Here is a 15,565-nt window from a genome sequence, read left to right as displayed (position 1 = left end):
GCTGCAGAGGAAAGGTTGGGTGGGAGTTTGAAGGGCAGGCTGAAATCCTGTTTCTTGAGAGAACCATCTCTGCTTACTCACTTGACGTCCTGGTACAGTCTGGTTATTTTTCCTACCACCACGTTGATGGACTTACCGCCAGCCTCTCTTTTTTTCAGTCTTAAAATGCAGTATAACCTGTTATGTTTCTGTATACAAAAGAGCGTATTTTCCAGTGTATTTTGTGTTAATCAAGTTTTTATGAAAATTGCACTCAATTTTATCTGCTAATTAAAATTTGATTTCTTATATTGCAGGTCGCATTCTTGTTATCGATTGGAGAAAAATACTAAAATCCCAGCTCTTTCACCTGGTGATCATGAAGTAACAATAAATTTTGGAAGTTCAATAAGTAAATTCACACTAAATGAAAAAGATGTTTGTAAGTATTTGAAAAAAAATTGATCTGAAAATAACTCAGAACGGTGCCTTTGTTAGTACTGTGGTGCTTTATAATTGACAGAAATGCACCATCTTTTTTGCATCTGCTCTTGCACTAATGGCTCTCATTTATCCAGCAACCATGCTTCAGACGGTGGAGTGTAGCCAGGATCAAGATGGAAGCAGGCTCTCTCTCTGGTCAATCAAGTAGATGTCACAGAGGTGACGGTCCTTCCCACAGTTGGATACTTTCATCCTACCCTTCTACTTTGTTGATTCCTGCACACCTTTCGGAATTCCTCAGGCGTCCCTAAGAAATAGTCTTTGACCATCTCCCCCCAGGGGGACCCCATTCTTTTCTTAACATTGCTGTAGGCTGTGTATTTCTTTTTTGTGGCATTTCTTACAATTGCATAAATAATTTATTATGTAATTAAGTGCTTCCTGTATGTTTCCCCCACAAGCAAATGGGTTCCCTGAGGACAGAGACGTTGTCTTCTCCACCTAGTGTCTAGCCCAGTGCCTTACATGTTGACCGATTGCCTAGGACATATGCTACAGGCTGGGTGGAGGCACAAAATAAACCCAGGCTGACGGAGATGGAAATTTTGCTGCACAGTGGGACCTTAAAAACCTCAGTGGTTTTGACTCTGTTAATGGTGGAATAAGCAGGTTGGTTGCCTTCTGACAACTATTATGAGATGGCTTCATAATGATATTACAGTGAGTCTTACAAGGATGACTGACTTTGACGCAAAGGAAAGAAAATATAAATAACTTTGTGATCTGTCCAGTTTTACAGACAGAGTGCGTGTTTGGAGTGGTGTGTGTCTAAGATAGCACAGATTTTGAAAGGATAATAACAAAGCATGCTGTCCAGGAACTTAGAACCTGTCTCATTTTCTGGCTGAGGTATTGTCTGAGGAGAGTGCTACTTAGGGCTGTTTTCAGGCTAGAGAGAGAAGAGCCATGTTTGTTATTTTCTTCCTGTTTCTTCCATGTGAGATTGTTTTGTGCAGATGAGCCATGATCCCAGTACTCACGGAGAAATTCTGTTAATACTTACATGTATGTTCTGTGTCTGTACATATAAATAGTAAAGTTCACATTACTTTATGATAGACTTCACAGAAGATGTAAATTTTCAAGTTGTTATGTAAATAAATCTGTATTATTTTTACAGACTGCATGGTGTTCCATTGAATGGAGGTACCATGATTAAGTCATTGATTATTAATAATGAGGTTTTAATTTCTAGTGTTTCAATATTATAACCAATGCCTTAATGAACATATTTGCATGTATGTGTTTCTGAATTTGTGATGACTTCCTTAGGCTAAATTTCTAGAGTTGGTAATGCTGCATGCAGGACATCCCCTTTTTATGACTCTTGATATTTTCATTGCGAATTGTTATCCAAAAATTCTGAATTTCTCTGCATTCCCACAAACACCATCTTAGAGTGTGCATGCCTGTCCACATCCTTGCCAGGACTGGGTTTGTTCATCTCTCTTAATTTTGCCATTTCAATCTGATGGCCTCCAAATTATGCCACTATTGTTTTTATATTTTTGTGATTACTTTTTAAAAACTTACCAGTCATTTTCGTTCTTTTCTGAACTGTTTGTATCCTTTGTAGATTTTCTCTTGTGTTGAAATTTATCTTTTTCCTCATCAGTTTGTAAGAGATCCCTGTATATAGTACGACTATTCATTCTGTCATATTTGCTCTAAATATTTTGCCAAGTTTAAAATTTTAGCTTTGTGCTGTTTTTCACACCTCAGGTTTTTATTTTTATATAATGGAAACTTTTGCTATTTTTCTTTATGAGTTTTTGGTTTTATTATCATGCTTGATTTAAATCTTTCATCCATCTGGAATTACTTTATAGTAAGGTTTGAAGAATCTAACTTAGTTTTATTCCAGATTTTTACAGAATTCTCCAGGACTCTGTCGGAGAGCCAGTTTGTGTTGTCTGCTTTTTCAGTAGGGATTGAGAAGGTTCTGTCTGGGAAGCTACTTGGAATGACAGTTTTAGAATTAGAAAGGCAAAGCCAGACAGACTCTAGGTGACTTACTTGATTAATAGATCATTGTTTTTGCATATCATACAAGTTGTTGACAGCATTTTTGATAATAATGGGCCTGATTGTGATTAGAATATTAGATTAACAGTATCTCAATGCTAAGTTATTTCTGCTGCTTCTCTAATAAGATAATACGGATAAGAAAATTGAAAAGCATTGTGAACTGTAATTGAGATTCACAAGGTTGACTTTAGCAAAATGAGAAATCCTGAGATTTGTCTTAATAAAAATGACCATTATTGTTGTTATCTATCATTACTGTAATTATTATCATTGTTTGTCCTTAATTATAAAAACAATAAAGCTTATCTACCCACAGAGAAAAAAAAAGAAAATTGAAAAGCAAATTAGATGAATAGAAGAGAGGGAGGTAGATGCATCGGAAAGCCTTTGAGCACCTACCATGTGCAAGAGAGGCTGTGAAATGACAGTGGAGCTATGCATGAAAAGATTTGGGCTCTTTTGCGACTTTCTACTAAATGAAAGTGTGAGAAATTAAGTTTTCTCCAGATCTTAAGATGCTTTAAAAAGTATACATATAAAGCAAACAAGATATTTAACACACGTCATTTAATAAGCTTCTAATTGACAAGGGCAAGCACAAAAATCAGTCTTTGTAAGATTTTTAATCTCTGAGTTTCTTAAAACAACCTAAAATTTTGGATTTGTCTGAGACAGAATAAATAACATGGATCCTATAAAAGAGCTGGGAAAGCACCTGTCTCCTGATGTAAGGCACGAAGGGCACGGAGGTTGTGGGTAAAGACGTAGCAGCTTTAAAAGATAAATAAGACTGATGAAATTTTTTTTCTAGCTGAAAAGTTTCTAGAAAGCAAGTTAACATTGTCCTCAAGTGTCTTTTAGCTGGAGAGAAATGCACATAACAGTGGGAGCTTAGGGGAACTTCCCAGGTATACGACGAAGAAGTGTACAATGAAGAAAGTGTGTTTGCGTTTCACCTTTTCATTTGTGATTGTGGTTGTTACTGACTTTAGCTTGAAATATTGGCTATGACTTGGGCTTTGAGAAGTAGCCCACTGCTATTTAGATAAAATGTAAATGGTATGTCCTTTTCCGGGAGGGAAGCAGTTTAATAGGTGAGTGTTTCCTTAACAAAATACTCTCATGTTTCATAATTTTAAGTTACTACATTGTGACATCTTGAAACATTTGAAGGAACTGTGTTCTTGGCAGCCTCGGCTCTGTGTGGTTGCCCTGCCACCTTGAACTTGCCCCTCCTGGCACTGAATCAGCTCGTTGCTCTTCGTTTGCTTCTCCTTTTTTGAAAGCAGCTTCCCACTTAAAACTTCTCCCATAAAGCATCCTCCACTGTCCTTATTTAGCTGTGTATCTGTTGACCTTGCTGCTTAGTTTAGGCTTTAAATCCACATGTTCCATTTCCTGTGCAGCCCTGAATGTTTTACATAAATCCAGTGTAGAGCACTGTGGTCGGCAAATTTTAGTTAAGTTTACTAAGTACTAATTTTTTAAGTTCCAAGATCGACTGACTGACTGACTGATTGATTGGTTGATTGATATTTTTTCTTCTCTTTTTTTCCTTTTTCAGTTTTAGTAGGTAGAATTATTACAGTTTGACTGCACATATACATTCTATTGCATGTAAATACATATATACAATATACTGCACATTTTTTTTTTCAGTTTACATGTAAGTACTGATCATTGTTTCTAAGAACAGATTAGAGCTTTAGGTTTTTAAACTTACATAGCTGAAAGTTCCAAGACTAGTTTATATTGGCCTGCTCCGCCACTTTTGTTACCTAGCGCATTCAGCCCCTACCTCGGTCAGCTCGCGCAGTTGTGCTGGCCGTGACTTTACCTAGAGGTCCTTGAGCTTCCTGGGGAAACACTGGGGTAGATGTGGGGCCTGAGAGCCTGTGTCTCTGAATTTCTTTTCACTTACCTGCACTTTACTGTCATTTGAGGAGAGAACAGGCAAGAAAGAGCCCTTCACACTAGAAAGCCTGAGTTTCACAGAACAGAACAGGCTCATGCCTTGTGTGTTTTCCACTGAACCCCACATTTTGCAATAATTTACCCATCCTTTATAGGTAGGGAGACTGAAAGATTTTGAAGACTCCCTTGTTCTTTATGCTACTTTTGTTTGTTTGTTTGTTGACCAGTTTGTCCCTGTGAGAGGCCGTGTCCCTGAGCAGGGTTTCCCACTTTTCCTTTTGTCACACGGCTTCTGAGCCGGCTGCCCTGCCAGCCCTTTCTCAGGTGTTGATGGTGCCCTCACCCCTGCCCGGGGTCCTCTCTCAGCCTTCCTCTCTGAGCGCTGTTTTCTTTGGCCTGCACGACGCCCCGTTTCTTTTGATCCCAGGAATCCTGGGTTTTCTCTGGTTCCTAGGAGGTGTGACTGTGTCAGTAGCTCTCAAACAAGCTTCGTCTGTTCTGTCTGTGGCTTATGCTCATTTCTTGAGCTGCGCTCAGCGAGTTCCTCTTGAGGTGGTGTCCGGGCTCTGACTGATCCCCGTTCTCACTCACTGTCTGTGCCCCACCCCACCCCCCGACCCCACACTGGGCAGCTCTTCTTCCCCTGAAACATGGTCGTCCATGGCCAGTTTCCCATATCTTTTCACAATGGTCCCTGGTTCCTTTTGCCTTTCTTCCTACTCTCTGGGCTAGAAACTTGAGGAAATCTTAGATGTTTTCATTTATTGTTGTACTCACCCATCATCTCTTTGATCCAGTCATTTCTTTGATTTTGTCCTTTTTTCTCCACGTGGGACATCGTGATCCACATCCTCATTACTCTCACCCGGCTTTCTCCAGCTGTCTCCTGCTGGGTCACCGTTTGTCTTTCTCAATCCCCTGCAGGCCTGTTGCCCACCACTGCAGACTAGGCTTTCTGAAGGACCCCCTAGATCCTGCTAAGTACTACTTTCATCTACATGGTGCCCTTTTGGGTACCTCGGCTTCCTCAAGTCCGTGCTTCAGTCATTACCCCATCTTGCTACTATTTATGAGTTCTTGTACCAGTAATAGCTCATTGCATCCTCCAGTCGGTGACTTCCCCCAGCATGGGGAGCTCTAACACTTGGAGATGAGTGGAAAGAGTGCAGAGAACACAGATGGAAAGCTTTACCAAGGAAAGCTTTCCATAGTTCATGCAAAAGAAACCCTTTCCCTTCTCTCCCACATTGTCTACTTGGAGCTTCAGACCCAGTGACACTCGAGCATTGTGGGAACCCAGTTGCTGTTTGTATCAGAAGACATATTATGGATTTGAAACAACTGGCTGATAAATAGTTTTCTCAGATGTGGCTGATGAATTACTGGGAGCTGCTTATACAAATAAATACATATTATTTACTCTCTTTTCAGTAATAAGTGCGAAGGTTTCCTTTAATTCTTAATTTTTTTTTGATCAAGAAGGAACAGACCTTAAAATTAGTTGATTAATGGAATTACAATATAAAGAATCATTCCTTACTTTACTAAGTTTTGTCTTCTGTTTCCTTTTTTTAAGCCTTCATTCCAGATACTCCAGAGATCTTGAATTTGTCTGCTGATTTCTCAACGTCTACATTACACCTCAAGTGGAATGACAAGGGTTCTGTTTTTCCACGTCACTCAAATGTCATCTGGGAAATTAAAATTCTACGTAAAAAGAATATGGAAATTGTAAAAATAGTAAGTTTGAATAACAATCGATTTTTTTTTCCTGTGACATTAAAGATACAATAATTTTTAAAGATTTTAAGGTGGCGTGAGTGAACCTTTAGGTTATTAAGGAAGTAGATCACATTCCTTACAAGATTCATTAGAAACTATATGCTCTGACTAAAACCATCACTTAGTCATTGAAATAACATGAAACTATTATGAGAAGTTTAGGAAATTAAGGGAGAAATAATCCATAATAGGAATAATCCATAATAATCCATGATTCTACCACATGGACATAGTAAACATTATCTTTGTGTGTTCCGTCTAGCCTTTTTATACACATGTTTTTACATAAGTGAAATAAAATATAATTTAGTCTGTTATTGTTATCTTTTTCTTTCATTATAAACATAAAAATGAATGTTTTAACATATTTAGCCATAGTGATTGTTGAGAAATTTTGTGTAACTCTGTAAGTTTGAATTTATCTGAATCTGAAATAATGCTCTTGTATTTAGTAGTACATGCCTTTTCCCCTCTGCTTTTTAAAATCATGTTTATGAGTGCTTTCCTCATGATCTGTCTTTATTTTGTTCTTAATGTAAGGAATAGTGAGAGATTGTGGTGAGAGGTGTTGACAGCTAGTACTGGGAGTCCTCCTTTCTGTCCTTTTACTCTTTTCTTCCTTAGTGAACTTGACATATGCCTAGTGAGAGCCTTAAGAATTAGACAACCAGCTCATGATTTTACAGTTTACTTGCCTAAGCACATAGGTAAGATATTAAAGATGATAAAAAGGATTATTCTGTATTTCATTGTTACTGCCTTATTTTTCCTTGTTGTCCTAAAATAACAATAGCCATAAATCATGTGTCTGATGCTCCCTGCGTTCCTGGCACTGTTGTAAAAACTCTTTATGTGTTAATAGTGTGCACCTTCACAACTAGCCCACGAAGGAGGCACTATTAACATCATCCCCGTTTTACAGATGAAGATACAGAGTCATAGGAAGACAGTAAGTGGTGGAACCAGGACTCAAACCCAGGCAGTTGATTCCAGAGTCTGTGCTTTCTTAACCACTGCAATTTGTATTACATCATCAGTGCACTTATTTTCATCCAAGACGCCCTCCTTTTCCTTTTCACCTATCCAAACTGAATACACATCTCCAGCCCCAGGTGTAATCCTGCCCCTTATTTTAAAGCTCATTCCAGTTACCTCAGTCTGAAATGCTCTCCTTTTTCTTGAATTTTAATGGTAATTCTGTGTGTCAATCTGATTCGCAGTTAGCTTTGCTACAGCTCTATCATTGTTGTCTTAAAAACTATTATTTATTTAAAATTGTATTGTGTAGCTTTTTATTATGTCCTGATATTTTATATTATGGATTACTGCTCACTGGCTTAGGATGACTTCCCCAAATTTTCTTTTACTTATTTGTAAAGTAGTGCTAGTATTTGCTGTAATACACGATACAATACTTACAAAGCTACTAAACAGCTGTTAGTTGTCATTACTTCCTTTGGGGGCTAGATGGGCTTTTTTTTTTAAAACTAATGTATGGATGCTAGAATAAAAGGGATACTCCTTGAAGTATAAGTGAAATCAAAGTATTCTAAGGTCATGTAAGTCATTGCCACAAGATGCATAAGAAGACAGCAATGGCAAAGTAGTAATTTCCTACTTTTGGGAACATGATCTTTGAAGAAAATTCTTTGTATAGGGAAAAATAATAAGGGGTAAGAAAAATAGAGAGAGAACAATTTGATCTTAAAAAAGTTATTCCTGTCCATAGTAAAACGTACCATTTTTATTATAGCTTTGTTATAGCTATAGTATTAGTTGTTTAAGGTAGAATTGCATATAATCATTTTATGACAGCTTATAATGCTATTATTTTGTAATAGTTTAAAGATTGTGAAACACTGTGGATGAATGTTTCATTTATAACTTGACAGTCTCTGCCTGCAGCCTCGCATCCAGCTGTGGGAGCTGTGCACTGCACAGACCAGGATGTGAACGACCCTTGGGAGTTAGGCAGCAACCCTTCTCTCCTCGCATTTTTCTCTCCTGTAAACAACAAATTTCAGTTATTTTAGCTAATTCTTTTATTATTTGTCTCCATTTTTCCAGATAGCAATGTTTATGTTGCTCTTCCTTAATTTTCTCTTTTAGTTTTGATCAGTGTTTTGTTAACCTCCCACAACAGAAGATGAGGATTTAGTCCCGTCGAACCTCCCAGCCCAGGCACACCCACTCACATGCTTGTGCACTTGTGTGTGCCCTCCCTCTCTGTCTCGATCTCTCTCTCTTCACTTACTATTTTTTCCAGCATCATTCTGTTGCAATTTTTGGTAGACAAGTATTTGTTGTTTGTGTTATAGTTTTATAAGTCCGTAACGGAGATAGTTTTGCAAAAGAACAAACCTTTACCTTCCTTAGCTGGTGATACACAGTCTGTTGTATTTTTTAACCCTAAAAAAAAAGCAGACCATATCACTACTTGGGAATAGAATTTTGTGTTTGTGTTCATTTTGTAGATGACCCACAACACAACTCTGAATGGCAAAGACACAGTTCATCACTGGAGCTGGACGTCGGACATGCCCTTGGAGTGTGCCACTCACTATGTGGGAATTAGGTGCCACATCGATGACCCTAAGTTCTCTGGTCACAAAGAGTGGAGTAACTGGAGCCTACTGAAGAACATTTCTTGTAAGCTCATATTTAAAGAGTTTTTATTTCAGATGAATTAGATTAGTCTTGCTTAAGTGTAGGGTTAGTTGATGCTTTCAGTTCTCTGAGCCCCATTTGGCTGCATGAGGGTCACCTGGGGATCTTCCAAGTCTCCATCCCAGAACAGTTTGATTCAGAAACTCTGAGATAGGCTTCAGGAGTCCGTATGTTTAAAGAACTTCCTGAGTGATTGGATAAACACCAAGGTTTGAAAATCACTGTGGTAGTCATTGAAGAACATTAAAAAATTATATGGTAATGAGATCAAGTCCATATTAAAGAAAAAATGGCTCTCAGTTTCTTCACAGAGCAGATCCCTACAAGCTGCAGAGCTATTGCAGAGAGCATGGGAATCTGCACGTGTACCAAAACATCTGTACGTTGAATAAAACTCACATGCAGGAACAATGTCAGCAGAGTGAGAGAGGGCCTGGAAAATTGTTGACAGTAAAATGAAGTCCTTAAAAAGGCTGCTACTCATTGTAGGTTATTTATTCTAGTGACAGTACAGGGAAGTGGATCAGAAGGAGAAAGGAATGGAAAGAGGCAGATTAATAAGGAGAATCTTGTTGTAGTTCAGTGTGTAAACTAGACTAGGACGCTTGGGTATAGAAATGAAAAGGGAGAATAGATATGAAAACACTGAAGAGACAGAGTTAGAATTAGTGACAGTGCATTTAGTAGGGGAGAAATGGAGCTGAACACGGCTGTTAGTTTGGACAGCTGAGTAGCTGGTGATTGTTGTCCAATGAGATACAAACTATATGATCAAACTAGGTGGGACAGATAAATTTCGTTTTTAATGTGTTGAGCTTGAGGTAGCTATGAAGTGTCTGGGAAGCAGTGTCTCTTTGTCAGTTGGGAATACAAGTCTGGCATCCAGGTAGTTAGCTGGAGCAGGAGATACACAGTTGACCCTTGAACAACCAGAGGTTAGGGGTGCAGATTCTCTGCATAGTGGAAAATCCACATATGATTTATAGTCAGCCCCCTAAACCCATGAATCCTCCATATCTGTGGTTCCGCATCCAGAGATTCAACCAACCACAGATCGTGTAGTACTGTAGTATTTACTATTGAAAAAAAATCCACGTGTAAGTGAACCCATGCAGTTCAAACGTGTGTTGTCCAAGGGTCAACTATGTATTTGAGAATCATTAAAATATGTGATGGGAAATTTTTTAAATCTTGGAGGTTAACATAACTCAGGAAAAGGGCATGGAGACCGAGGACACATCCATTAGAAGTTTGTATGTCCGAGGGAAGGATGGGAGAAAAAGAAGCCAGCAAAGCAAGTAGCAGCCAGAGGATTAAGCAGAATATAGTGGTCTGCAAGCCAAGAGAAAAGGGAATTTTGAGAAGGCAGACTTTAGGCAACATTACCGGATGCTGGGGAAGTCGAAGGAAAGATTGCTGAGAAGTGGCCATTGGATTGAACAGTTATGCCAGTGAGCCATTTTAGTAGAACAGGTGTGGGTAGAAGCAGATTAAAGAGTAAGTAGATAGAAAGGAGACAGGAGATAATTTTTTTAATTGGCTATTTAGGAAGATAAAAACAAAGATGTGGCTTTAACCTGCAGTGAGTTGGGATTAAAGAAAAAGTGCTTTTTAGGAATTGGAGTACTTAACTATATATTTAGGCAGATGGGAAGAAGTCTGCTCTAAATACATAGAATAATTTCAAAGGAATGGAATTATTTAATGAGCAACTTTTTCTTGACATGGGTTTTTCACATGTGGACATAAACCCACTTAATTTGAAACTTTAGACTTCTTAGATATTAACTGGGACCCTGAACATTGATTTACAGCCCCCTCCACTCACCCCCCATCACCCCATCGTAAGTAAATAAAACCACACACTTTTATTTCTCATACATGTCTTGCTCCTTTGAAACCTGAGGGACATAACCTTATCTTTGGGCCACCAATGTTATAAAGTATGTAACAGTATGCTTTATGTGCACTGGGCCAATTTATCTAAAAGACTTCTAAAGTATTTAAAATTCCTTTTGCTCTTTCCAGGGTCTTCTGATTCTCAAACTAAGGTTTTTCCTCAAGACAAAGTGATACTTGTAGGCTCGGATATAACAGTTTGTTGTGTGACTCAAGAAAAAGTGGTGTTAGCACTGATCGGGAGTACAAATTGTCCCCTTATTCATCTTGATGGGGAAAATGTTGCAATCAAGATCCATAATATTTCTGCTTCTGAAAGTAGTGGAACAAATGTGGTTTTCTCAGTAGAAGATAACATGTTTGGAACGGTTATTTTTGCAGGATGTAAGTATATAATGTTTTTTTAAAAAGTTCCTGTTAATCTGTTTTGATCCTCCTTAAAAGCCTTAGTGCTTTTTCTGGGGTATGAATTGGTTCTATTTTTTTTATTCTTTAATATAAATGATATATGAAGGCACCAGAAGTTTTGTTTATTTTAAGATGAGTTCTAAGCTTGTTTTCTACATACCTGTATCTATATAATTTGTAGATTTTATAATATTTGAAACATTCAACTGCTAATTTTTTACATAAGTTCTTAGTTAACAGCTTTGTTGAGTCAAGGGCAAGTTAGTATATATAAGACTTCTTAATCCTATATTGTTTAGGAATTTTTTCATGTAAATTAATTTCCCACCTAATTAAAGTATACCTTTTTTCCAGTACCTGCATTAAAGAAATTATAATGATTTTACACAAAATCTTTCTTTTTAAAATTTTTTTCTTTTTTTGTTTCCTTTCAAAATATTTTTCTTAAAAAGGGAATTTTTTTAAATGGGGGGGAGGTAATTTTAGGTTTGTTAATTTTTTTAAACAAAGGTTTAAAATTGAACCTGGGACCTTGTGCATGCTAGGCATGCACTCTACCAGTGAGCTTTACCCTCCTCTCTCTCTGTTCTTTTTTTTAGTGGAGGTACTGAGGATTAAACTGTCAACTGAAATAAAATCACACAATGTGAGAGTTGTGGGTTAAGTTTCATTTGGAGCAAACTGAGGACTATAGCCTGGGAGACAGCATCTCAGATAGCTCTGAGGAACTGTTCTGAAGAGCTGTGGGGAAAACTCAGAATCATATATGAGTTCAGTGAAGGGGGGCACATGCAGTCAAGCACACATTTAGGCAGAGGCTGCTGCTAGTCACAAAGAGCAGATGTCACTGTTAATAACTTTAGTGCTTTTCTAGATAGAAGGAGACTCAAGAATTGGGCTCATAAAATCTTTTCCTGAAAATAGCTAACTATATGAAGGCCTGTTCTGCCAGTTTTCCCAGAGCACAGAGTGCCTCATTCCTGATCTCCACCCTGAACTTGTTTCAGAGAGTCTTGGAGGTCAGTGGCTGCAGCAGCTCGTGATTCAGTCCTAGCAGAGGTAAATGGCAAGTGCCAGCATGATTCAATCCTTGTAGAGGCAGGTGGCAAGTGCCAATTTTTAGTTGGCAAAACCCAGGACCTTGTGCTTACTAAGCATACACTCTACCACTGACTATACCCCTCCCCCGGACAAAAATCTCTCAATAGCATATATATGCTTCTCTGATGAGAAGAGGGTAGCTGGAGGACATGGGTAGAAGGAAGAACCCCTTTCTCACTGTGGTCCGTGTATGCTGTGTGCTATGTAATGCAGGGCATCTTTAGTAACACGGCCACTCCTACAGTTCTAACATTCCATGACATTTCCAAAAGTTGCTATGGTTGGTGGACTGCCCTACCTATATAGCTTGTATTGAGCATCCACAGATAATTTTGTATTTGGAGTTTTTCTGTCTCCTTCCTGTGGTCACTATAATGTTACTGTGCACTGGTGGCTTTACTTCCTGCAGTGCTTCCCCTCCTCCATACATTCTGATTTTAAAGCTTCTGAGTTTGGTCCAAGAGTCTCTTGAATGAAATGTATGAAATGTAAGTGGCTTTTGTAACTTTCTTTTGATTGCTAAGTGATTTTTCTTATGCTTTTTTTTATGCTTCTCAGCTGTGTTCTAGATCTGCAGCTCTCAGTCCCTCTTTTACTTTCACAGAACTTATGAATGACATTCAGCTGCTGGTAGATTCCCAAGGGAGTAACCAGGATGAGTTGCACTTAGCTTGCTGGCTGTATCCTTACTCTCTTTTTGTCTTCCCAGTAAGGCGTTTTGGAATTCGAGTGAGAGTGAGGATATATTCAAATTTAAACTTTAGAAATTAAAAAAATTATGTTTTCTTCCCTAAATGGAATTTGAGGAGTTGACTTGCAACATTCCTCACAAATGATCTTGGAGTCTAAATTGAGAATCAGTGTAGTGAAGATTCTTGATAAATGATGCCAAAAAGGGAGACATTCACTTAAAAGAATGAAATGAAAAATTTAAACTTAGAAGATGAGAATATTGATTCTTTTTATTATTTCTATCAATGTTCTAATCTTTTATCATAGTGCTAGAGCAAAACTATTTAATTCATAATTTAGCTTTCATTTATAACATTTGGAGGTTGAAATACTGATTAATACCTGTCAGTTCAGAAGCTCAGTGGTAACATTTCACTTCAGAGGGAGCGCTTCAGAAACTTACAGAAGCGGCAGGCTGTAGTGTGAGTTAGGGATCAAGATTCATTTTTCTTTCCCATATGGGTATCCTGTTAACCCACCATTTACTGAAAAGACTGAAAAGAGTTTTGGAACCAGCTTCAGGTTTTTCCTACACACACACATGCACATTCAAACCTGCCAGGTCTTTGATTGGTATTACATTAAATCTATCAATTTAGGAGAATTTTTATTCTCACAATATTGAGTCTTTTAAACCATGAACATGGTATGTCCTTCCATTTATTTAGATTATCTTTGGTTTACTTGAGTGATATGAGGTCTTATTTATCTTTTGGTATATTTTTCCCTAGGTATTTGGTGTTTTCTGGTGCTATTAAAAATAGATGTTTTTAAGTTGTACTGTCTATTTGCTGCTGTAGCAGAAATATAATTGATTTATACCAAGCTTTTACCTAGCTTCAGTTAACTCTTTTGTAACTTAATTTCTTTGAAAAGAAAAGCAGTACATTACATTTTAAATATTGCCCTCTCATATTTTTTCTTCTTCAGTTTTTCCTTCCACTTCTTTCTAATTTGCTCCTGTTATTTGGATTTTAAGTTTTTCAGCTTATCTGCCAAATCCTAAAATAATCAGCATTTTAAAAAATCCTCAAAATTTTAGGTATTTGATTTTAATAAAATGACTAAAAGTTTGGCCTTAAGTTTAAAATACTTTTCAAAATAAATGTCAATGTTGTTTTTATTATCCAATTGTTAAACTTTCATATAAATGCTCATTACTTCACTTAATGTTTCCTAAGTTACCTGGAAGGTTATAATGATTATCTCTGGGAAAAGTATGTGAAATTTTCTAAGTCTTGTTTGATGAACTCAGGACTATTTTAAAAATATATGTTTTTAAAAATAAAATTATCTTACAGACTTTTTCAATGAGTTGATAATTATTTAACAAAGATTTACCTTCAGTGAAAGATAGCTTGGACAAATATGACAGTAGGAAACATCATTTCTTATATTGGTTGTTAAACAAGATTACAGAAGTACCACTTTCTATAATCAGACTGTAGAATTTTCATTTATCACTTTAAGGCCTCACAAAAAAAAAACAACTTTTTTCTTTTTCTAGTCTTGCTCCTACAAAAACAGAACAGTTTCAATAAAGAATAAGAACAAAAGAGCAGTAGTCACTTTGAATATAGGGAGATGCACAATTTTACCAATAGGTACTTTGTAAATAATAGTCCTTATAACTTATTTAAGAACTCTGAAACTTGTAACATGACTTGCAATATGATTTGGTACTTCTTTTCAAATCACAATCTAAGGATGATAGGTAATAGTACTTATAACCTGTAGATTTTTCTGATTGAACTAGTTGGACATAGGTTCCTTCGAGATATTTGATGAACTCTGAAATACGACTTAAGGGGGAAGAAAACGAAAGGTCATCTCTTCAGGTTGCTATTGGGGAGTTTCCAGATGAGCTATTAGTCACTCTTCAGTATATTTTAAACTGTCATTTCTAATGTAACATGAACTCTACTATAACATGCTATATAAAGAATGATAATTCCTGCATTGTTCAAAATGAAAACATTTTGTTTTTTAAGGAAATTGTCTAAAACGTGATTGACATTTATGAAATACAACATTTTCAGGGAAAATATATGTAATCATAAGTAACTGAATTTTTTTCTTTTTTTTAATTAGATCCACCTGATATTCCTCAAAAATTGAACTGTGAGACATATGATTTAAAAGAGATAGTATGCACTTGGAATCCAGGAAGACCGACATCCCTGGTGGGCCCACGCAATACAAGTTACACTTTATTTGAAAGGTAAAGGTCTCTGGCAAAGGTTGTCAGACAGTGAGGAGTGCATTGGAAAGATGTTATATGACATGGGGAGATGGTCTGTTTCATTTGTATTATGAGCAAGATATAAAACAAAATGTGCTGTATAGAATTGGATATGCTATAAATGCTGCAATTTAAAAGCATATAGACTTGATACCTTGTTTTTGAAAAAATCTAGAAGGAAAAGACCTCAAATATGAACAGAGACTATTTCTGGGTCATGGGTTTATGTCTGATTATTTTCTTCTATTTTCTGTATTGTTTATATTTTCTTCCCTGAGTATGTGATATATCTATAATTAGAAATGGAAA

The 15,565-nt window shown here is 37.0% G+C and overlaps 1 protein-coding gene across 2 annotated transcripts in view; it reads left to right on the top strand.

The window, feature by feature from the left end:
- Nucleotides 1-15,565, top strand: part of LIFR (LIF receptor subunit alpha) — a 70,591-nt gene that overhangs the window by 26,320 nt on the left and 28,706 nt on the right. For both annotated transcript variants that reach the window (XM_032471215.1, XM_032471209.1), the window contains exons 4-8: nt 297-421; nt 6,002-6,165; nt 8,682-8,856; nt 10,903-11,157; nt 15,106-15,235. In XM_032471215.1, the coding sequence (XP_032327106.1) occupies nt 297-421; nt 6,002-6,165; nt 8,682-8,856; nt 10,903-11,157; nt 15,106-15,235 (849 nt within the window). The remainder of the gene's footprint in view (nt 1-296; nt 422-6,001; nt 6,166-8,681; nt 8,857-10,902; nt 11,158-15,105; nt 15,236-15,565) is intronic.

Source organism: Camelus ferus, chromosome 3 (genome assembly GCF_009834535.1).
Source record: "Camelus ferus isolate YT-003-E chromosome 3, BCGSAC_Cfer_1.0, whole genome shotgun sequence".
Taxonomy (NCBI): Eukaryota; Metazoa; Chordata; class Mammalia; order Artiodactyla; family Camelidae; genus Camelus; species Camelus ferus.
This window is presented reverse-complemented; position numbering and strand designations above follow the sequence as displayed.